The sequence below is a fragment of the Podarcis raffonei genome, chromosome 1 (genome assembly GCF_027172205.1).
Source record: "Podarcis raffonei isolate rPodRaf1 chromosome 1, rPodRaf1.pri, whole genome shotgun sequence".
Lineage (NCBI taxonomy): Eukaryota > Metazoa > Chordata > Lepidosauria > Squamata > Lacertidae > Podarcis > Podarcis raffonei.
The window spans coordinates 50,116,305-50,139,758 of NC_070602.1; the positions used below are offsets into that span (position 1 = coordinate 50,116,305).

General features: G+C 42.1%; 1 protein-coding gene across 6 annotated transcripts in view; it reads right to left on the bottom strand.

The window, feature by feature from the left end:
- CSTPP1 (centriolar satellite-associated tubulin polyglutamylase complex regulator 1) overlaps positions 1-18,895 on the bottom strand; it is a 114,130-nt gene extending 95,235 nt beyond the window's left edge. Inside the window, exon 1 of one of the 6 annotated variants that reach the window (XM_053386766.1) lies at positions 18,808-18,895. Coding sequence is in view for 1 of the 6 variants with exons in the window: in XM_053386736.1 (XP_053242711.1) it covers positions 11,159-11,204 (46 nt within the window). In the remaining 5 variants the exon portion in view is untranslated. Of the gene's footprint in view, positions 1-10,845; positions 10,868-11,158; positions 11,390-12,932; positions 12,955-18,807 lie in introns of those variants that run through there. The other 5 variants (XM_053386784.1, XM_053386746.1, XM_053386756.1 and 2 more) reach the window with 5 other exon arrangements.
- Between the last annotated feature and the right edge of the window lie 4,559 nt (positions 18,896-23,454).

Sequence of the window (23,454 nt, forward strand, 5' to 3'; positions counted from 1 at the left end):
CACCAGGTTGGGCACTGCTTTTCTTCTGGGTGAAGACAAAGGCCAAGTAAGTAGTTCTGCCTTCTCTCCTGTCACCCAATAGCATTTCTTAATCTTCTCCACGTAAAGGACCTACTACTACCTTGTTCTTCCTCTTGCTTTGAACATAGCCGAAAAAAACTTTAAAAATTATTTTTCACCTCTCTTACAAATGTGGTAGAGCATACTAAAAAGGGGCAAACACTACAAAGAAACAACTGTCGTGTAATGGGTGCTCCCTAGCTTTAAATGTAAAACAAGAAGATCCAACTACGAACTGAAAATCGTAATCATAATTTTCCTGACATTTTCCTTGAGGGGAAAAAACCTACCCACTCAATAAGCTGTCAAGTCCAGTGGGAGGTCGAAAAGCTTACATGCTGCAGGGAGGGGGTAAAAATAAAGCCAGCAAGCCCATTACATATTGCCATATCTCCTGTCTCTCCCTCACAGACATCAGGACTCCACTATTGTATGTCTGAGCACTTTCTGTTATGCTGCTCAGTAAGAAAACAGGAGAAAGTGCTGAGGATTATGAAGCAGTTATTACTGGAGCTTAAGCATATGCCGCTCTGCTGCAACTTTACTTACAGTGGAATCGTGTGTCTACTCAAAAGCAAGCCTCATTAATTTAATGGGACTTACTTCCAGGAATATGGGTGAAGGATTACAGTTTAAGAGCTGTCAAGAGAACACTAAAAAGAGAAGTCAGAGATGGTGAACAACCGCCTCAGAAATGGACAAGGGATGACCATTCAAATCTCTCGTATTAAGTTCTAAAAGGTTTAAAACAGTATCACATAGCAAACAGCACTACTGCATATATCATCCTCTTTCCGGTAGTGGTTTTTGTTCAAGCCTAGCCATAAGAACATTTTTCAGTGTTTTTAAAGCTGCTACTGCAAAAGTCCTACATTTAGAACTTCATCTGTAATTATCATCAAAGCACATTTTATTAATTATGTTGTGGATAAAAACTGTACCAGATACATTTCCCACTTAAGCATATATTTTCAGGAAGAAACTCGTTGGCTGTTTCAAATAAAAGAATAACTTGGCTCTAGCATCTTGATGCACATTTCCTGGTGCCTAAAGGTGACAAAAGTGATTCATGAAACTAATATTTTGATTGCCAGTCAGGTAACAGTTTGACAGCCACTGTTCCGTAGTGTGTTTTTTGAGCAAGCGTAACAGACACAAACAAACAAAAATGCAGGCACAAACTGGGTTACTGCATGTAAAATCCTATGTTCTGTCTACAGAGGTACAGTGGTTTCAATCACACAAAAGCACCAAACTATGCTCGCCAAACGTGTCTCTGTATACACACAGGGTGTTAAACACTGCTATTAATATATCTGTCAATATCTGTATTGGATTTGAAACTGTTTACATAGATAAATGTTTTGACTGCTTTTATATAAAAGCTTTTAATTGTTTCTATATATGCAATTGTTTTATAAGTTTTATTCTATTGTTAAATTGCTTTGCATTGCTTCATATGAAATGATTTATACATGAAATAAATAATTGAGCTGTAAAAACTTTTTCAGCTATGAAAATCTTGATTTTTGTGCATTTATGTAACAATCACATATAACCCAGTTGTTTTGCTTAAGCCTGCATAACAGCAGCAGAGCACACAACTTAAATAGACCCCAACCCTATCCATTTAATGTTCCACAGTTTTTATGCCAAAATATTAAAACTGCTTTTTAAACTCAGGGAGTCTGGAGGTTAGTGGAACATTACCCTCTGGTCAGTAGGCTGCAAAGCACACATTTATCATAATGCTTTCATTTTCACGGTGCAGATTTCTTCCTTTAAATTGGGCCGTTTTTCAAGGTTTGTGACCTTATCTTCAAATGCCTGTAGCCAGGCTACTATAGCTGACACTCTAAAAACGTGTCCTGCCACAATAGCTACAGTCCACTGAACTATTCAAGCTGTCAGCCAAGAGAGTGAGAGAGACATGCACGTGAGGGCAGTTTTGCCTTGGCAGCTGATCCCATGCTGGCAAAGTTGAAGGTGCTGATAGTCAGGAACAAGCTACGCTGCATAATAAGACCAACCTTTGTTGGTTATACGCCTCACTGACCGCAATGCGACTTACTTCTGAGTAAATAAGTCCTAAAACATGTATTTTTAGAGCACTAAAAATATTTGACACAGTGCAAGTTTATCAGATTCACCATTTCCTGTTTCAGCCACTGGGATTTGGCTAGTGTTACAAGTTTTGAAAGCTAAACCCAGAATTGGAGGGATTAATTTGGTTAGAAGTCCCACGAGGCAAAAGATATACACACCTGGGATGCAGCTCTTAAAGAATATAAAACTTTATAGTTCAGTCTGTTGGCTTGGAAATTTGTCCTTTAGGGAAACTGGTTTCCCCCAACAAGTGGTTGTGTGTTTGTGTCTGTAGTGGTGGTGGTAGTAGTGGTGGTGGTGTTTGTGTGTGTTTGTGGGGGGGGGGGTTGAAATGGTAATAATTTGATATTTTTGCCTCCTCCAGTCAAGCATTCTGTCACGTAAAGCACAAAGTCATACCAAAACACAAGAGACTGAATTTCTGAGTATCTCCTACTAAAAATTGCTAGGGTCATTTTGTTCATAACCATCACTTAAGACACCAGATACACAGGCAGAATTAAAAATTCTATTCTACTGAACTGATTCTTTCCAATCATGTCTTAGATTCATACCAGACAGCCCTAAAGATTATCCAGGACAAGATGGCCAAATAACCAAGACAAACAAAAGCTCAACTATTGTATGCTGCCAGGACCGATCCTCTCCGTTTTACAGAGTTTTGTGACTCTGACACTTTGTTAACCTCAGTATCACTCTTCAGAAACTCAGGGGGGTGCTCCTACACTGTTTGGCAAATGTGCTGGTCTGGCACGTCATTCAGCAGATAGTGTTACAATGCAGGGTATATGCTGCTGATCTGGGACATGTGTTGTGAGGCTATACAATCTGGCAGTATTTTACCACTAAGGACAACATGGGTCAAATGGAATCTAAATTAAGAACAAAAGAATTTCTCAGTCTTGAGCTCAACTGAAAACAAACACTTCTGTGTTTAGCTAGCAAAGCAATGCCAATGCACAACCTTTTACAGATAGCCCATCCTCATGCAGCCATGCAGCCTGGTATCACACACCCTTTTTTGTATGTGCTCAGAATCAAATACTGGTATGTTGCTCTCCTCTATGATGGGATGATGAGTGACTTCAAGTGTACCTAGCCAGTCAGTATATGACGGCTGTGACATATTGTGACAATACAAGCCAGGGATGTCACTTTTCTTTTTTTTTAGTGGCCCTGTTTTTTGTGCTGGGCATGTCATTTTGGACTGGTACACTGCACCAAGGCGCTAACACTTTCCCCTTGCCTTTTCTACTCAAATCATTATCCCAGGCCAAGGGTCTCCCCACATTTTTTCAGTCTAAAATATCAGGAACATAGGGAGCTGCACTGGCCTACCAAGCTCAGTGTTGTCTAAAATGGTACAGAAATGGCACTCCAGGGTCTCTTCCAGCCCTACTTAGAGATGCTGGGGATTGAACCTGGGACCTTTGGCATGTAAGGCAGATGCTCTTCCACTGAACCATGGCCCTTCCCCTATTCTCTTAGGACTCAAAAGGAGTGGATCCAAACTAAGTTAGTTGCATTTAGGACCCACTGAAAGCAATGTGAGAACTCCAGTCCCGCTACTTTCAATGGGAACTATGTGTAGCTAACCTACAGCACTAACATCCCATACATATTTACTCAGAAGTAAGTCCGACTGATTTTAATGAGCCCCATTAGCCCAAGGTATTTGGGCAGAAAGTTACAGCCTTAGTCTGGAGCCGATGCAGAATCTTTAAGCGTTAACTTTGAATGCAATATTAATTACTATGTTTCTTTCACTAAAGTACTTATTATTTCTAAACTCCTTGCCAACCAAATAGTTAAATGTACGAAGGCAGGAGAGCAGGCAGGCAGGCAAACATGAAAGAAGGAACAGCTAGCTAGAAGAAAGAAGAAAGCATCAAACGCATCTGCAGTGCCCCAAGAGCTCGTTTTCATGCACTGAGAGTCAAGGGCTCTCTGACTGGCAATGGCAGAACAGCTGCACCCCACAGCGCTTCCCTTTCGTAAGAGACGCCACAACTCTGGCATCAACCAGTCCCAGGCTTTACAAAACACAGACCTTCCCTGGCAGGGGGCTCATGTTCTCACATGTCCGCAGCTGGCACAAGATGAAGGGGAAAAGGATTCTGGTAGAGAGGGGAAAGAGAGGAACTTAGCTCAAGAGAGAAAATAATTAAAAGTTTCAAAATCGCTCTGAGAAGAGTAAGCCTTCCATTAGACCTGGAGTTGGAAAAGAGCTTCACTGAAAGGGCAGCACTTCGTCAAAAGAACCAAGAAATCAAAGCTATGAAGCACATTCAGATATGGTAGAGCTTTGAACTGGGAAAGTTCCTTGTGGAACAGCCATACACTCAAGCCGCTCCACCTCAGCCCCACATCTACAACGGGGAGATATTGATGGGCTGCTACCATACAGAATGCTTGTAAGGATTACTGAAGTTCTATATTTAGAGTACATTGACCACAGCAGGTTTTTAGTTGTGTCCCCTTGGTTTGTATTGTTTAATGCTATTCCCTTTCCAGCTGCTGGTTTGTTTGTTTTTAGCAACCACTTTTCTAGTGGTCCTCTTGACATATTAAGTTAATACCATTTTCATATGATAGCTGGTTGCTATATGTGTTTTCAAATACTGCATGATTACAAATATTGATTTCATTTCTTAATGAATCCATTCTTGAAATGCATTTCGAAAGGCAGGACATTAGCTTTAAATAAACAATCATACCTAGCATTAATTTCGTTAATGTTTCTTCCTCTGCAACATCCTGAATTTTAACAAGTCGCTGAAATACTGTACTCTAAGCATACAAAAAGGGTTGATATCTTCATCTTCAACCCCATCTTTAGTCACTCCACATTAACTGTTGCTTTCATATCAAAATGATCCTGTTTAAGTTTACATTAATTTTGCCTTTTCTGCAGTCGGCATATCCCCTATAGGTCCTTCCTCACAAGTTGTTTCTGCTTCTCTATGGTAAATCTTCCTCAGTGGTGGCTTGGGCCCATTGAGAATGGTATCCAGGCTGAAGGAAGGGAGGCCAACAGTAGGTGGAACCAGAGCCAATGACAGATGGAGCCTACCAATTCTAGTTTTGTCTAGAGATGTGAAGGCACAGATCCATTTTTTAATCAATTTTTCAGGGGGAAACTTAAAAAAAAAACCCTAAACAAACAAAAAATTGGGGTAGGCCTGTTTACCCTCCCCCATTTTTTCTGGTTTTACCGATCCCCCGCACCCTTCATATCTCTAGTATTGTCCCCATCGACCTCTCTGTTGAGTTCTACAAAGCAGCACTGAGACTACAGAGGAGCAAGCTGACAGCCAGTGCCACCTCTAGACTGCTTGTAAGTTAGACTGCTCGCAAGTAAGAATGCAGGCAGGTGCCGGCTGGCTGAGGCTAGACTGGGAATGGCGAAGTAGTTCCATTTGCCCTAATGAACTAGTATCCACTATTTCCCCGTATTTAACAGACTCAACTTTCTGGGTCCATTATACTTTGAATAAAGGCAGCTATGTTCACTACATGGGGGCAGGGATTCAATGCTTTGATATAGGATAGAAGTCTCCATATACAAGGGTAAGGAAGAAAGGTTCAGGGCATTCAATTCTTTCATATAGGATGGCAGTCTCCATATACAAGGGTAAGGAAGAAAGGTTCAGGACAGGTTGCACCACTCCCCAAACATCTATGCAGTTGATGGGGGCAATTGCATTACCAATAGGAAGCAGTCAGGTTTTTAAAAAGCCCCTTGCTCTTTAACAACTGAACATGAATGGCATAAATGAGAACACTGAAATCCAAACACAGGACAGCCTTGTTCTGTTAGCTCAGTTGGTTACAGCGTGATGCTGACAATGCCAAGGTCACATGCCTGATCCCTGTATGGATGCATATTCCTGCATTGCAGAGAGTTGGACTAGATCAGAGGCCGGCAACCTAAGGCCCATGGGCTGGAAGTGGCCCATGAGGGTCGCTTAACTGGCCCATGGGCAGCCCCCGAACCGAGCCGCCCACTCAGTGAGTCCCCAAGCACTGCGCTAAACCAGCGCAGCGCAGGGACTCTCATCCACGTATCCATAAATCGCTTCTGCGTATGCCCAGACGCCAAAAATCATTTCTGCGCAGGTGCGGTTTTTGGCGTCTGGGCATGTGCAGAAGCGATTTCCAGCCCCGCGGACATGCAGAGATGCGATTTCCGGTGTCGCGCTGTGCCAACCCAGCCCACGGAGGATCTCCACAGGAGTGATCCGGCCCATGCCCGATAAGCCTTGCCAACCCCTGGACTAGATTATCCAGGAGGTCCCTTCCAACTTGCACCATTTGGTATGAATTAGGTTCTAATGCAGAGGTATGGACAAGACCCAGGTGCCTCCATAGTCCAGGCACCTCCAAGCACAACCTTGATCTCTAGTCCCTGAAAATACGTCACAGAATGTGTAACAGAAAAATATTGCAGCACAAACTGACACAGGGGGTGTTCACTACAACAGGGCTGGGGTGGGGGTTTAAAAGGACCCAACTTGCTTGGTTCCTTCTCATGTGTGTAGTGGGGAGGGGGACGATTTACAAGACACTTCACCCATCCCAAGAGAGAGGAGGCTGAGCTTGGAGTCTCTTCAAAGAACACCTGATACACAGCCTGGGGCAACAAACAGACTTCTGAATGAGATTAACATGATTTGGTTTCTCTAATCACAATTACCTGTAGTCTCACAGCCAGTTAATTCTATTAACAAGGCCTTGAGAAACACAATAAAGCACCTGGAGAAAGGCTGCTATTCTTTCCAAAGAATTTTTTTTAAAACAAACCCAGGTCAATGCCGAAAGAGATTCAAAAGCACTTTCCCAAACATTGCTTACTTTTACTGGATTCATATTAATCAAACAAACCCTTAGTCAACAGCTTTTGTGAAAATCATATAGGCGCTCCCCCACACCCCTGAAATAAAGTAACTCTTTAAAAAACAACCTCCCTGAGCATGATCTATACAACACAGGGATGGGACAACCAACTTATTTTTTACTACAGCAGTGGCCTAGTTTTGAGAGAACTGAACTTTCCAAATTCCATGCAGAACAGAAATTTAAGGCAGGTAAAAGTCAACAGATTTTTCAAACAGTTTCCAAAAAAGTATGAATTTAAATGTAGGAGCACAAGTAAAAGGGATGAATGGGCTAAATAGGTAAGTAGATCAAATCCATCCATTATTTAGGAGATTATGACCTAGATTTAAATGTGTAATTGAGAACTAAAAGCAGATATTCAAGTTTAGGGGACAAAAGCCAAGATTTGTATGGCTGGGAGGCCTGAACTTCAACATAATGACATGAAATTATTATTGTCTCCTCCCACATAAGAAGACCCTAAGATCTGGTTCGCCATAAGCGGCTTAGTCATGCTAGCCACATGACCTGGAAGCTGTACGCCAGCTCCCTCGGCCAATAAAGCGATATGAGCGCCGCAACCCCAGAGTCTTCCGCGACTGGACTTAATGGTCAGGGGTCCCTTTACCTTTAAGATCATCTTCCCATGTGTCATGGCCAGATGAAGAGGGGAAGGCCAGTAGCTCAGTAGTAGAACATGCACTTTATTTGCAAAAGGTTTCGTGTTCCCTAGCATCTCCAGGTCGGGCTGGAAATGTCCCCCGCCTGAAACTCTGGAGAGCCAGTGCTAATAGTTTTGCTGACACTGAGCTAGATTGACCAATGTTCTGACCTAATATATATTTTTTTAAAAAAAAATGTTTATTAAAGTTTTACAAAACATACATCACATATAACAAAACAAAAACAAATAAACAGACAAAAACTAACAAGAAAAAGAAGAAAAAGAAAGAAAAATCCCACTTTTAAATTTCAAAATTCCATATCCCTCTTTCCTGACCTCCTCACATCTCCCTTTTTTGTATTCCTCTTTACTCCGTCAGATTCAGCAAATTCTAACCCATTTCCAACCTCGTTTATAATTATATATTTCCACTTATTATGTCTCTAATTTCCCTTATCTTGATCCTTTACTCCACCTTATATACTTTGACATAATATTATTCTAGTCATACCCCCTCCTTATTAAAAATTCTTCTTTTCATAACTCATTTAACTATATCCCAAATGCCATGTTACCTTCTGTTCTGACCTAATATAAGGCAGCATCCTATCACCCACCCTTGATGTGGGCGACTACTAGAGAAGCTGTATTTTCAGTGGTGGAGAGGCTTGCCTGGTGCTCAAGTTGTGGTCCTTTTAACACCTTTTAGTTTTCTAAAGCTTTTCAATCTTAATAAAAGTAATAATTATTGTTTCTTAGATTTTTTTGCACTTCCTCTGACACTATTTTCACTCTGGTTTTATTCTCCTATTGTTTTAGTTTTACATTTGTGTTTTATGTCATAGTTTTATACTTTTGGTCTTAATTTTTACTTGTAAACTGCTCAGAAAAGCTTTGTTTATTGGGTGGTATATACATGTTATAAATAAAACAAAAGGGTACATTCTTTTTTAAAATCGAACACACAGAGTCATCATATGATGGCTGAGAAATTTGCTCTAAAATACTAGGGGGTAAGGGAGCTGGCTTCAATTGCATGTCCACTCAACAGAGTTCTTGGTTGGCCAAATCAAAACATCTGAGCCTTTGTTTCCCACACATAAGATGTGGCATAACAATGACCAACCCCACTGGATGGAGCAAGATAATGAGCATTCAACTAATAAAATTAGCCAGTTTTATACTGAGTTAAAGAAGATAACAGAGCTGGATGATGCTTTCCCACAGACTGGCTTATCCAGTGCCTTCAAAGAAAGGCTTTTCCTTATGGGGCTGTTACTTATTTGCTTAAATGAGTAGATTTTGAATTGTGTTACTGGAAAACCAAGGGGTTATCTCCTGATAAGGAGCTTATCGGGAGTACCTCAATGAAAAGTTCAGCAAGGACAAACAATTTTACCTAGAAGACAGCTTGCACACTACTGCCAATCTGCTCCTGCAGGGGAATATCGGGCTTGTTCTAACCTAAGAGCATTCTCAGTTCCATGCAGGATCAGCAAAGACCTGGCCAAAACCATACCTTTTTGATCATTCTGCTCAATCCTCTGCAATGTGCAGGAGTTCCTTGGCAGGGAAGCCAATGTGGGAAGGGTTCTTTGAATATAGAAAAATAAATAAATAATTGGTGGCTACATGCCAATTGTGATCAAAGAGATGTTTAAGAGACACACCTCACACTTTCCTCTTTGCAGTATACTATAGTCCAGTTCTAATTATTGGGATTGGGTGTAATCAAAGGAGGAACTATGCTATTTTGAAGCAGGAAAATGATGGTGACGATGCAAATACAGATTTTTTAGTATCTGAACTCAATGTTCCAGCAGGATTAAGTCCCTCAGTGGGAGGCCTGTAAACCACATCAGTCCTTCCAAACTTCTCCTCTTCTTCCCTTACTTCCATTAATCTCATACTTTTGTTTGCTGTTTCCAGTAGCCGCTAACACCTAGCTCACTCAAGTTGCATTCTGCAACTCAGGTAAACGTATATCACACAACACATGCAGTTTCCTAAAGAAACACAACAGCCATGACAGACATTGGTAGCCACCACGTCATGAGAGATGAACTATTCCCAGAGCCTATTCAGCATGGAAGACAATTTCCCAAAATTTATTTGAACACTAGTTTAGATTACAGGATTACATGTGTATAACATCTCTGCTATCCATAGGCATATTTTGTACTGCAAATACTTCTTCCATTGCTTTACACATTTCACACGCACTTTCAAGGACAGAAGAAGTGTGCCAAATGACTGATGAGGCGAAAGCTGTGATCTTATATATATATATATATATATATATATATATATGGAATAAACCTTGTTGAATCCAGTGGGGTTCACTTCCAAATAGCAATGCATAGGACTGTGCTGTAAGGCACACTTATCTGGGAGCAAACCCCATAGAACACAACAGGACTTACTTTACATTGTGCTACACAAATTTAAACCAGCAAGTTCAAAACTTACCTTAGCGACAAACTCACTAGATAGTCTTAGGCAAGTCACTATCTCTCAGCAGCCCATCCAGTAAATAATATGATAATAACAATAATACAGTTGTTGCAAAGATTACTGAGATAATATATGTGAAACATTGTGAAACACTTTGGAACACCCAGAAAGTGCTACCTAAATACTGTTGTTATATAATCTCAAAAGTGCTAGAACACTTCTTGGGGTTTGTTTGCTTTTTAGTATAAAGAATCCTAACTGGATGCAAGAGGTTGCTTAGTTTAACTTCGTTCCACTCTGATCAAAGGCATCCCTTTTCGTAAGGGATGAAAAAAATGCCCCAATGCGGTTAATAGAGAGCCATTCCTGGCCCATTGTGAACAACATTCAGTCATCCCAGCCCCCCGCCCCCGTTTTAAACAATGTTATACTGAAACTTGTCTACAGCGCTTCCACCAGCCAACCCATTCACCGGTAATATTAACTGGCTGGAGAAGGAGATGAAAATCACCTTCTGTATTTGCATTACAAGCCTAAAGGATTTTTGCAGGTGTTTGAAATGGAAGACGACTAGCATTGTGTTGCTGGCTACGCCGGCTTTTGCTTTCAAGAATGAATGAACGCAGGTTGAAAAACACTGAAAGCAAGATTGGAAACCCCGCTGGCAACCATCCGACTCCCACCTCAGGTAAAGGATGAAACGCTAGGGAGACTTTAAATCGCCTGCCCCACCCAAGACGCGCCGGGCGGCGGGCCCCCCATTCACACCCGTCTTCCTTCCAACCAGTGCCCGGGGGTCTTGGGGTGACCAATGCCCCACCCACGCCAGTTAGGAGAAAAACGGGGCGGGCAGAAATCCGAAGAGCCTCCAGAAGGGAGGGGTGCAGGGAAGCGCCTGCCTGGACCGCGCCGCTCCCTCCCTTCCTCCCTCGGTTGCTGCAGGGAAGGCGCAGCGGAGGCCACCTGCTCCGCGTGCCGCGCCCGCCGGAGCCTCACCCAGATACTCGAGCCCCGACGGGGAGAGGCGGTCGGCGTTCAGCATCCTGTCAAACCTCCTCCCTTCTTTTTCCCCCACACCGGTCTCTAGGACACCAGACGCTGCGGCCAGGAAAATTGTCTCCGGCCAGAAACAAGCTCCCTCGCAACTAGGATCCCCCTTGGAGGAAGAGGAACAGGAGCGGGGAGGCCGCGCCCGGAAACCCCCCCCTCTTCGCGCTCCCCCGCACCACTGTTTAGTCAGGTGCCCGATCAAGTGGCCTTTCAGGGTTGGGGTGGGTTGCTTGTTTGTGTGTTTGTGATTGCTATTAATAAAGGCGTCTGCAGAAGCATCCAGGGTTAACTACCTGCTTTAGATAATACTTCACCAGACCCCTTCTTTTGAAATGTAGATGGAATGACGGCAGTAGCCGTCAAACATTTTTTTTAATTTTAATTGAACAGTGGAACAATCAAAATCATAGCACGTCATATTATATGATTAACAAATCAATACAGCATTTATAAAAATATAATTCCATTTGACATTAACAAAATAGTAACCAAAAAATAAAGCAAGCACTGAATTTCATACGCACTCTCCACACCCCCATGACTCATAATCTTTCACTCTTCAGCTCATTAAAATACACATGATGCCCATGGCAACTCCCTTCTGAAGGTTCCTCAGGCTAGAGGTGGGCCAGCACAGGTGAGACCATCCACCACCTGAGAGCCAGTGTGGTGTAGTGGTTAAGAGCGGTAGTCTCATAATCTGGGGAACCGGGTTCGCGTCTCCGCTCCTCCACGTGCAGCTGCTGGGTGACCTTGGGCCAGTCATACTTCTTTGAAGTCTCTCAGCCCCACTCACCTCACAGAGTGTTTGTTGTGGGGGAGGAAGGGAAAGGAGAATGTTAGCCGCTTTGAGACTCCTTAAAGGGAATGAAAGGCGGGATATCAAATCCAAACTCTTCTTCTTCTTCTTCTCAGGGCAGAGTCTCTTTCCCCGCACAGTTCTTCCTCTGGAAACAGCTCCCTTATGAAGGTTGAAGGGTGGGGGCAAGGCAGGTGGAAAAAGACATTACCTGCTGACCAGCACAGAGTCTCTGTGCATGTTGTTCAAGTAACTAGATTACTTAAACAGCATGCAGCATGCAATAGCAGAAATAACAAGGGAGCTTCACAGTTTCACTTTAGTTCTAGAAACATGCCCCCTCCCAATAATCTCCAGCTCTACCTAGGGATGCTCAGGATTTCGACCTGTGACATGCAAAACAGAGGTTCTACTACTGAGCTAGGTCCCTCCCTAATGTCTTATAGCAAATATTAGAAAGTATTCAAGCCTTTATTTTCTTTCCTAATTGAGACATTACTAACATGTTTACCCTTGTCTACTTCTTGGAGCAACCAGTTATCAAATGCCAACACAGGTTACTGCCTGCTGTTGTGTGTATATTTGCCCCTGGTATTTGCATTGATGTACTAGTTTAGCATTGCTTTGAAACAATTGACTACCCTTCCACACCTCTATTCTACACCTCTCGGTTTCAATACAACAAAACATTTCTTCCAAAAAATGACACCCAGATCTGTACTTTAAACAATATACTATAAATGGTTCTGTTATATGGCTACAACTGATACAATAAATTGAAAAGAGATAACTGTTTTGGTTTGCTAAAAAATGTGTGCCTGGAGGAGCTATTTGATCATATGCAATACTTCTTGATCAGTAATTTAAGTACAGTAGTTTCCACAGTTCTCTCTAAGATTCAAAGTACTTTAAATTCCTTACCTTCAGAGCCCAATTCTCTAAAACTACATGAACAGCAGAACTACACCTGCAGGGGCTTTTACCCATACAGATGACACAATAGTACCCAAGGCGGTCACTCCACACAGCACGGTCAGCTCCCAGTACCAAATAAAGAGGGTAAGATGTTAGAGTCTGGTGTGGATTTCATGCTCTGCTACTGAAAACAGCAGAGCACAGTTCTAGACTATTTATTGTTGCTGCTTTTTAGCTCTGTCTGTGAGTATGGTGCTTTTCATGTCTCTGTCCCATGGAATTTGCGATCCAAAATTAGAGACGGGAACAACAGAGGAAGGGGAGGGTAGCAGAGGCAGGAGTAAACAAGGAAGCTTTGTGTGATGGTTAAAGTTACATGTGCTTAGGCTTAGTAACAGTTAATTAGTTTGCTCTTTTCAAGATATTGCTATTTCATCTGTCATTATATGGACCACTCACTTATACATGCTGTTTTGCATGTAGGTTTAAAAGCTACATTTGGAATTTCTGTGGGTATTTCTGTGGTCCTTCTTTTCTCTAAATCTTTTTGCCCAAAATATATTTTGTTGCTTCTGTGAGGGTTTACTCTCTCTTAAGACCAGCTAAAAGGATGAAATCTTCCTTTCACACACAAAGCCCATTTGTGGTTGTAATAATGATAAGTTTGAGCACTACTGGCGCCTGACTGTTAATGACTCAAAAGAGAACCAAATAAAAACAAGATGTTGCGTCTTGAGCCCTTCACACACTTTATTCTGCTTTGTCGCTTGCCCATTGGCCTGCCCCAGCTTGAAGCTGCTTATTACAAGATCCGCTACAGAGATCACCTGCTCTTCAGCAAGTGAGGAGAGTTTAAAAAGCTAAACTCTGATAAGTACATAATGGCTTTTATTATAATTGTGTGTTTTCAGTACGGTTACCAGATTTTTTTCAATGAATCTGGGGGCTCCCCCCCCCAGTCAATATAAAGGGGGAAGGGGGCAGGAGAGCTATATCGCCGGACGTCCCCGGTTCCCCTTCAGCAGTGGTGGTGGCAGTGGCAGTCAGTAGTCCAGAGCCAGCTTGGTAGCGAAGTTGGCTCTGGCTGGCTTCAGGAGCCGCTTGCTGCTCGCTGCCATGGCGCCCGCCAGTTTGCCTCCCAGAAGTCCCCATATAATGTGTCTTGTGCGCAACACATCATATGGGGACTTCCGGCAAGGAAAAATGGCAGGTGCCACGGCAGCAAGCATCAAGCAGCTCCTGAAGCCAGCCAGAGCCAACTGCGCTACCAGGCTGGCTCCAGGCTGCTGGAACTGCCGCCACTACATTTCCCAGGGACAGATTTGCAAATCTGGGGATATTCCGGGGACGGAATTTGTCCGGAGACAGATTTGCAAATCCAGGGGCTGTCCCCAGGAATCGAGGACGTCTGGTAACCCTACAGTAAGTATTTCTTACACTGAGGGAAAAAATCAATCCAAATCAAGACACTGATTTGCATCTGAGAGCCAATTCACGGGGGCCACCAGGTGGCGCATTGGAAGATGGCCGACAATAACATCTCTCTGACCCATACGAGGTAATTAAGGGGCTGCTATGGGAAGTATGCAGTCTTCCTACTCCCCCCAGGAGGTGGGGGGCTGCCTTGCCAGCGGTGTTCACAATGCACCCCCTGATCCGAGAGATGGGGGTGCTGAACACTTGGCACGAGCCCTCGATGAAGTCAGATCTTCCTGACGCCGATTCCAATCAGCGCGTGCTGGTTAGCTTCAGCTCGGAATTATAATTGGAAACATACGATTGGAAAGAAGCTGAAGCACATACATCAAGTAACGTTCGAGAGATAAGACTGCTGACTAATGGATCTCTGTGACCGGGAGTGACGGACGGATAAGTAAATCTTCTGATGAATCACCATTAAGAGACTGTATGTTTGGAATGAAGGGGGGGTGGAGGAAAAAACTTTTTTTCTTTGCACGATGTGATATTAATAACCCTTCACCCCAGATAGAAATAAGATTGTTGCGTTTTTACTAATCACAAGCAGGAATTCAAGAACTGTGTGGGATGGATTATAACAGGAGAGAGGATTGGTGAACGGTGAGAAAGAGGAAAATTTTTATGACGCAGTTAAAAAATGGCGTCTCGCCAAGACAGGCTTGCCGGAGAAAGAAGGACAGGGGGAGGAGAATCAGGACCATTGGAAAGAGAAGGAATGTTGGAACGCAATCTTGACCTGACAGAGCCTCCTGATTTATTTGGCAAGCCTGAGAAAAGTAAAGGACAGACCGAAGATTAAGTTTTTTTATGGAAGCGTTGAACAGAGGCTGTCCCTGAGTGATATGATCTTTGGAGAGTACAAAACCCACACAGAGGATGCCTGTTTTCAATCTGCTTGTGAAAATTATCAGAGATCGCAAAGAAAGGAATATACGATAACAACAAGAAGATGAATTAAGTAATAAAGGACTATCTGGATTGAACTGGATAGAACTGTTTAATTAAAGCAGTAATATAAGTGATGTTTGGACTCGTTCGGAGTTTTGGACTCGTTCGGAGCTTGATGTATGGGTACCCCCAACAAAATTTAAAATTTGGCTGTATAATTTGGAACTAATGTGATTTGGATAATGTGATGTGATTGGCCTGTTAATAAAAATTATTTTTTTTAAAAAGAGAGCCAATTCACATTACATGACATCAGAGTTGTGCTAATTCACAAATGGATAATTAGTTCACTCTTAGTATATAGGAAATCAATCACAGGACTGATGTGATGGCAAAGACAGTAAAACACTTAGCATATACTAGGCAATTCCTAACTATATTTACCCAAAAGAATGGGCAACACTTTTTGTTAGGCTTTCGGTGAGAAACACCAGGGTTACACTACTGCTTCCTGCAGAAAATGTGGGATCGTCTAGCATCTTTATTACATACCTTTAGGCTACAGGCAAAAATATTCCTCTTCAACCAGGCCTTTGGCTGATTAATATTGTACAGCCTTTTAAACCTGTTTGTGGGAGTGGGTGGTGATTGGTTTTGTTTAGTTTTGTTCTAATTATTTATTTGCACTTTTATCCTGTATTTTTATACTGTGAACCACCCTGAGATCTTCGGATGAAGGGCAGTATATAAATTTAATAAATAAAGATATACATGCAGTGCTTTTTTTCTAGAAAAATAGGTGCCAGTACTCACCATGAAGTTGTTACAGTAAGTGCCACACTTTTTAACAACAACAAAAGAGGTGCTGGTACTGCGTACCCTTGAGCACCCCTTGGGGGGGAAAGTGTTGTATACATTTATCTTTAAACACCTCTCTACAGTCGTACCTTGGATCTTGAACGCTTTGGTATTCGTACGTTTTGGCTCCCGAACACCGCAAACCCAGAAGTAAGTGTTCCAGTTTGCGAACATTTTTTGGAAGCTGAACGTCCAATGCGGCTTCCGTTTGAGTGCAGGAAGCTCCTGCAAGCAATTGGAAGCTGCACCTTGGTTTTCAAACTGTTTCGGGAGTCGAACGGACTCCGAGAACGGATTAAGTTCGAGAACCAAGGTACCACTATACATGCTTATGGAAACCATGACCCAGTCATGATTCCAGTTCCCATATGCAGGCATAAGCCTGGATGATGTCTCCACTTTATGTATTTGCTGCACAAAACTCCAGTGTAATGTGAGCATTTCCCATGCCATTCCTTAGGTCTCACTGAAAGAGCAAGGAGGGGTGCTTCACTGAGTAGAATGGTGGTTAATGGCCACACGTGCAGAAGGCTGTGCAGAGTGGCAATGCAGGGATATGTCTGGAATTTGCTCAAATACGACATAATAAAGACTGCATACCAAGAAGAACATATGCTTAGACACCCTGATCTCCATCTTGTTGTGGGTTTTTTTGCACTGTTTCTTCTGTTAAGTCACAATCTTAGCTCTATGGGATATTTGGCCTGTGAATGCATTCCTTTTTCTTTTTCTGTTTTGTGCCTTGCTTTTTGGCACAACCAAACCTAAGTAGAAAACTCTTTTTACTCATTAACTGAAGTTCCTTAAACACCAGTTCCTCATCCACAGCAGTAGGGTGAATGACACACAGAGACTAATAACTACGAATTAACATCATGCAACCATTCCAAGGGAAACGTCTTGTTTCAAAAAGGCTCAGTCACTGGAACATTTTCATCTGGCTCACACCACCTTCAGACAGATTAAAACATCTGATTTGCCTAGGTCTCTGGCAATTATTGCTATAGTAGCTACATAACTGTGCTGGAAGAAGCAGTTTTCAAAGTCTGTACTATAGCAAATGCCAAATATTTTTCAGCACCACAAATAGCCATAATAGGCCTCTTGCCCCGCTCACCCCCTCCATCTTAAAAGTGTCCTGCTTTGGAGCATCCTAAGAGTACTGTGAATATGCCCAGATGCCACCTAGGGTGACAAATCCTGGAACAAAGGGTATTATATCCTTTTGACCTTGCTCCGTCATGCTTTGTGTAAGTGATACAGTATTCTAGAAGGAGAGCCATAATTACGGTTCTGGCCTCGAGCCAATTGCGCCTTGGCATACCTTCCAGCTCATGTTTGCTGTACCCATGCTAACCACAGCGATCTAAACTGGGCCTGCAACACCCACTTTTTACTTTTGCGGTTCTCTAGGAAAATTCTAGGAAGCGCACACTGCAACCTTAGTGACTCTTGGTCAATACATATAACCACAAGCTGTTGTTGCAAGGACAGGAGCAAGCCAAGTGGGATGTGATGCATAGATAAAGGTGGATGTAGATTTTTAATGGTGTTTTTATTTATTTGAATTATTTGAAAGTTAGATTGTAATGCAATCAGCTACAGCAGAAGAAACAGAAGGAGGAATAAATATTTAATGTGACAGATATCTCACCTCCCATCTTCAAACACAGATTTACAAACATGCTGTAGACCGCAAAGCTCATAGACCACTGATGGTCCATACGCCACATTTTGGGAATCCTTTAGGACTGCCATACGTCCGAATGTTCCTGGACATTACTGGGATTTCAAAGGCAGAATAGACGTCCAGCCCAACAATTTTGAGCTCAACAACTTTTGGGGAATCCTGGTTTTTACTTTTTGAAATATGACAACCCTAAATCCTTGGACTAGGCAATTAGAAAAATAGTACAAGCTGCTTGCTCTGCACCTCCATCCCCATTTGCCAATTGGGACAGGGCGGATTTCTCTTGACCTCCACCTCCTCCCACAATGCAGTTGTAGCAAAATGCAGGCAGGCACCATAATCGCTCAGTCTGGGCAGTGACTGTTCAATCTGTGGGACAACTGCCCCACCCCTGCCATGGATTCCCATGCAAACAGTGTCCCCCCCCCCATCATAATTAATCACTATTTTCTTACCACTTAAGCATAACAATAATCAAGTTACCAATGTTGGACCAGGGCTAATTCCATGCTAGTTGTGAAGAAAACATAATCCTGCTGCTCTGGAGAAATCACATGAATTGTTTTAAGACATCAAAAAATCAGATCAGCTATGAGGCCTCACTTGTCCCAGACATGGTGTGTAACAGACCAGGATCTGAGCTATAAATCTCTTTGATTTTTCAAGGGGGATTTTTTTTTTGCAAAAAGTAGGGAATTGTTTCATTTCTCCCAAGATTAATCAGCCCATTTAGAAAGGACACACATCTGGCCTCACCATGGATAGAGGCAGGTACACACTCTGTATTCTGGCCTAATCAAAATAAACACAAATATCTTGGTTCAAGCTAGGTCAGGAAAAAGATCAAGATAGACAAAAATGCCTCACCAAACAAAACTAGAGATAAGATCAAGGTGTGAACATAACATTGTTAAATATTTTAAAGGGTGTCTGTAAGGGATGTCTTAAAAAGTTATTTATACATACTAAGACAGGTCAGGATGACTTGAACACCCAGATTATCTTGATTCCTTGTTATTTTCTGAAAGCTGTCTTTTTGTTCATGTTGTTGTACCTGGAAAATATTAATAAAATTAAGTTGCAAAAGAAAGCTGTGGGTTTAACTGACAGGACCAATCTAGGTTAAACATGAGGGAAAGCTTCCAAATTATACGAGCAGTTCATCAAGAGAACAAGCTGCTCAAGGAGACTAGAGAATCTCCATCTTCAGAATGGAACAGGAAGGCTTCTGAACACATTCTCAAGGAAGACATTTTCACCCTTAGAAGTGAGAATTAGACATGAGGATTTTTTTGTAATTCTATGGTTCAAGCCTTTGTAAACTTACCTGTGAGACAGCTCTGCTGGTTCACACATAATCCATTGTTTGTTTTAACCTAACTATAGTTTGTTTGATCATCTAAAGCCAGTCCAGCAGACAAATCATGGTTTGTTTTCTTATAGCAAACCACAATGTGAAGCCATAGTTTGTTTTAACTATGGTTTGGTATTATATCCGCTGGTCTGGCTTAAGCATGGTTTATGTGGCCACATCAGACCCTCATCAATATACAAAAGCACAATGCAAGAACTGCTGGAAAAGAATGAAAGTTTTGGAGAAACAATCCATTCCTTGTTTGTTTGTCTGTCGAATAGCTCGTGGTTTGTTGAACAAGCCAAGCTTACAACAATCCATGGCTTAGTGTTTTGTGGCACATGGCAAACAAAGCCAGTGCAACCTATTTCGGAGTAAAAGGTTCACACCTAGGGTGTGTTCACATTACTGCTTTAGAGTACAGTGAAACTGTTCCCTGCACTTTCCCCTCAGCTGTTCAATTTAGCACAGCTTCAAAGGGTTCACACCAGGGAACATTGGTGAGAGTACTTGTTTTTATCCAATGCAAAGATGTTCACACCTTGGCTAGAAATAAATGGCTTAAGAGTTCCAAGTGTGAAGCTGGTTTGAGAAACAGCACACCAAACAGCAGCATTTTACAGTACACAATTGTGTTTTGGATAACATCAAGCAAACACAGATTTAAAAACAGGAAACCAAAAGAATGCACACTAAACAGGGGTGTGAACACAGCTTTAGTGTTTGTAATACTGTGAAGAGCTGGACTGCTGTAAACTAAGACTTAGGTCTGCACTTTGCCCCATGACAGAGTCCTTTCAAACTCAAGCTTGGAAGCTGAAGGAAGTTTGGGCATATATACTAAGAGGGGCACCAGTTAGCCCCAAGCAAATACCAATCTTGAGCACAAACTAATTCTATAATGCAAACAGGTCTCAATTAAAAAAAAAAAAGTTTAGAAATTTCTGTCAATCTCACCAAATCACTTCATCTACTGTAATCCCTCCGGAGCTAATATATTTAAAGCAAACAAAAATGTTTTTCTTTGTCATCTAGAGTTCATAATCTTTGGGCTGCATTCAGAATACTAGGAATCTGTATCCTGAGCCCTGCAATTCTTACAAGGCTGCATTCTCAGAGCCATCTTGTCATGGCTGCTGATCACATTAAGCTCAGGGGAGGTCATCTTTTGGCCATGATGAGTTCAAGCTATGACAAAGGGAGAAGTGGATTTGGGGAGGAAGAAACTGAAGGAAAGTCTCTTGACAGTTTCTGTTCAAATTATCTGTTCAGTAAGGAAAAGGAAACATCTTTAAAAGTACTTAAGTACCAAGTGAGTGACCCTTCACTGCTGGAACGCTGCCTCCCTAATGATGCGGAGAAGAAAAACAGCCATTTCTGGCAGGCTTAGTCTCATGCCAGAGGGGGGCGGGGGCGGGTTTTAAAATGCCCGGTCAAAATAAATATTGCTTGGAAATCCTGGCATAGAAAATGTAACTGACAGCCAAGACTTAGCTCATCCTGGGGGGGCAACCGAGGAAAGCCTGTACGTCTCATCCCTCATTCCAGTATGCGGAGTAATTGTCCCTGTAACTCAGCACTGTCTCTCTCTCCTCTTGTCCAGATGTGTGGATATGGATGTTTCTGTGTGCAATGTGAAAAAGAAACTGGGGAGAATGTGCTCCATCCTCTTGGGCAGTACTCATGGTTCCCAAAAGAACAGTTTTCAAACAGAAGCAAGTTTTCAATATGCAGCCCGCAGAGTCTTAAAAAATTAATTACGTCCTAAATTGTGCTGTGTGTCTGTGATGTGTCTTCAGAGAAAAACACTGAAGAGAAATAAAGAAGGTATGGGAAACATGACAGATCAGAGAGGATCAGTAAAAGTAAGATGTGGCAAGATGGGAAGGGTACCAAGGAAGGGGGAGAAGGACCTCCTTTTCTCTAAACACCTAATAACTTCCAAAAACTCTGTTTCATATGCTCCAAAAAACCACTTTGACAGCAGTGCTTGGGCTAATACAAAAATGTCAATTCTATGGTTTTTGTGCTTTTAAAATGTAAGCGATCTCTTATGCCATATATATTATTGAGAGTAGTTAAAGAAAGGTGTTTGTTTTCCCTTTCCCTTGTAGGCTGATTTGCAGGTGCGGACATCTTCAACAAGGTTATAGTGTTATCTGGACAAAATGGAAAGGCCTGGAGGTTTTAGAGCATTAACCACGGTTAGGGGAGAGAAGATGAGAAGCAGATGATTCAAAAAGGTAGGATTGAGAATCAGTTACACGGGAGAGGAAAACAAATAAAATTTAAACCAACCTGAGGACTTTTAAAAAATGGGTCTCCATATGATGATAAGCAATGAGAGGCTTTCTGGATTCCTCCACTCAACACCACCAGACATAAAGGAAAGTCTTTCGGTTTTTTTATGATTTCTGTATTTAAACTTTGTAATGCATAGTTTTAACTACCTCTAAGAAATAGAACCTGAGAGTCCTTATAGTTGCAAAGAGACTGAGGGCTCTTTATCCTGTGTCTAGAAAGCATGGGTTCAAGTCGTTTTCTACTTGCCCTTGGTCAAGGCATGGGTCAGAGTGGTTTTGTCTTTGCCCCACTGCTTTCCCCTGGAAAACCCTCTCTTTACCACTAAGTTGGAACAAACAGCAATCTGTGAAAAACCCAACTTGTTCTGATTTAGCACTAAACTTTGGGTTTTCTGGGGCGGGGCGGGCGGGGTGGTGCGTGAGTGACAGGGCAAACGAAGGTGCAGATCAGCCCTTATACTTCACGGTTGGAAGGATAAATACCTACCATCTGTAATCCTCACTGCCCTTCCTACATTTGAACATGTATCTTATAATCATCAGTCTTGTTTGGATATTTATTTGGACATAGAGACTGCTTATATTAATATATATGTTGCAATTAGGATTTATATATGTTGAAATTAGGATTTATGAATAACTTTTGTTGTTAATATGAGCTGACACTGTTTCTTTCTTTTTCTCTCTCTGTGATATTTACAATAAAATAGGGCTACACGCCACCCCAGTCTCAGAGCTGTGTGAGATTCCAGGGGTCCAGGGTCTGTGTCTCCTTTTGGAAATGAGGCACAGCAAAGACTACCCATGTTGTATTCTGCCCCCTCCTTGTCGCTGCTAACCCAGTGAAACTATTTTCCCCCCAGCCTACATCATCCAGACCTGAAATCCTAAACCTTTCTTGTCTCTGCCCACAAACACACAGCTGGAGGAAGGCCCCCATACCTCCTTTTCTGGTACCTCTCCACCCTCTTAATGGCTTCCTTGATGGGTTAATGACTGGCCACCATCAGCCTTGGATCCTCCAATGGCCCATACTCAACTAGCTCTGCCAATAAGCCAAATCCAGGGGTTTCCATGTTTAGTCAAACCTTGATTAATTCTAACTTTTGCTAAATCTAATAATTATGGATGACCTGCACCCACAAACTCTGACACCCTGTATCTATAACAATATATATACCTTAAAAATAAATAAATAAAATACGGGAAACATAGGATGCCTTAAAACTGACCAAACAAAGCCAAGCCCAACAAACTATTCAAATCTTTAAAATCTCACAAACACCACAAAATGTCAATGACAGTGAAATATTTTTTCATTAATAATGAGTTCTCAACTTTGGTGAGAGAGATCAAATACAAATCTAAACGGTGTGACTTGAGACCATATTTATTATTTACCAGCACATTGATATGCTCTGTATAGAACAAAGCAAAAATGACACAACCTCTTCGCTTAGATCAGACAATCCACAAATTTAAAAATGCAACGGATATGCACATAGAGCTCTAGAAGTTTAGAGTATAAAAATTCTTGTCCTAAATATGCTGTTTCAACCCCGCACAATTTAATGTGCAGGGTGTTTTTTTAAAAAGCCTTGCTTCTCCTCATTTTTGTTTACCATCCTCCTTTTCAAAAGTAACCAGGATCTTTGTACTATAATCCTCAAACTGAATTCAGAATGCCAGCAATTATTGCAATGCAAACTCCACACAACTTGTAGGAAATGAATTCCTATTTGATGCCAAGGCTGGGGAACCCTAAGACTGATGCATACAGTAAAGAGATGGGAAGCCAGTGAAAGTCTGGCAGGAGGAAAGCGATTGCTTGGGACGAGTTTACCTTACCCCTCAACTACTTACCTTACCACTCAACTACTTTGGTTGACAGAATTCAGTTGACACTACTGCAGGTGCCACATTTGTAGGAACTCGATTTTGGGGTGTGCCAGCACC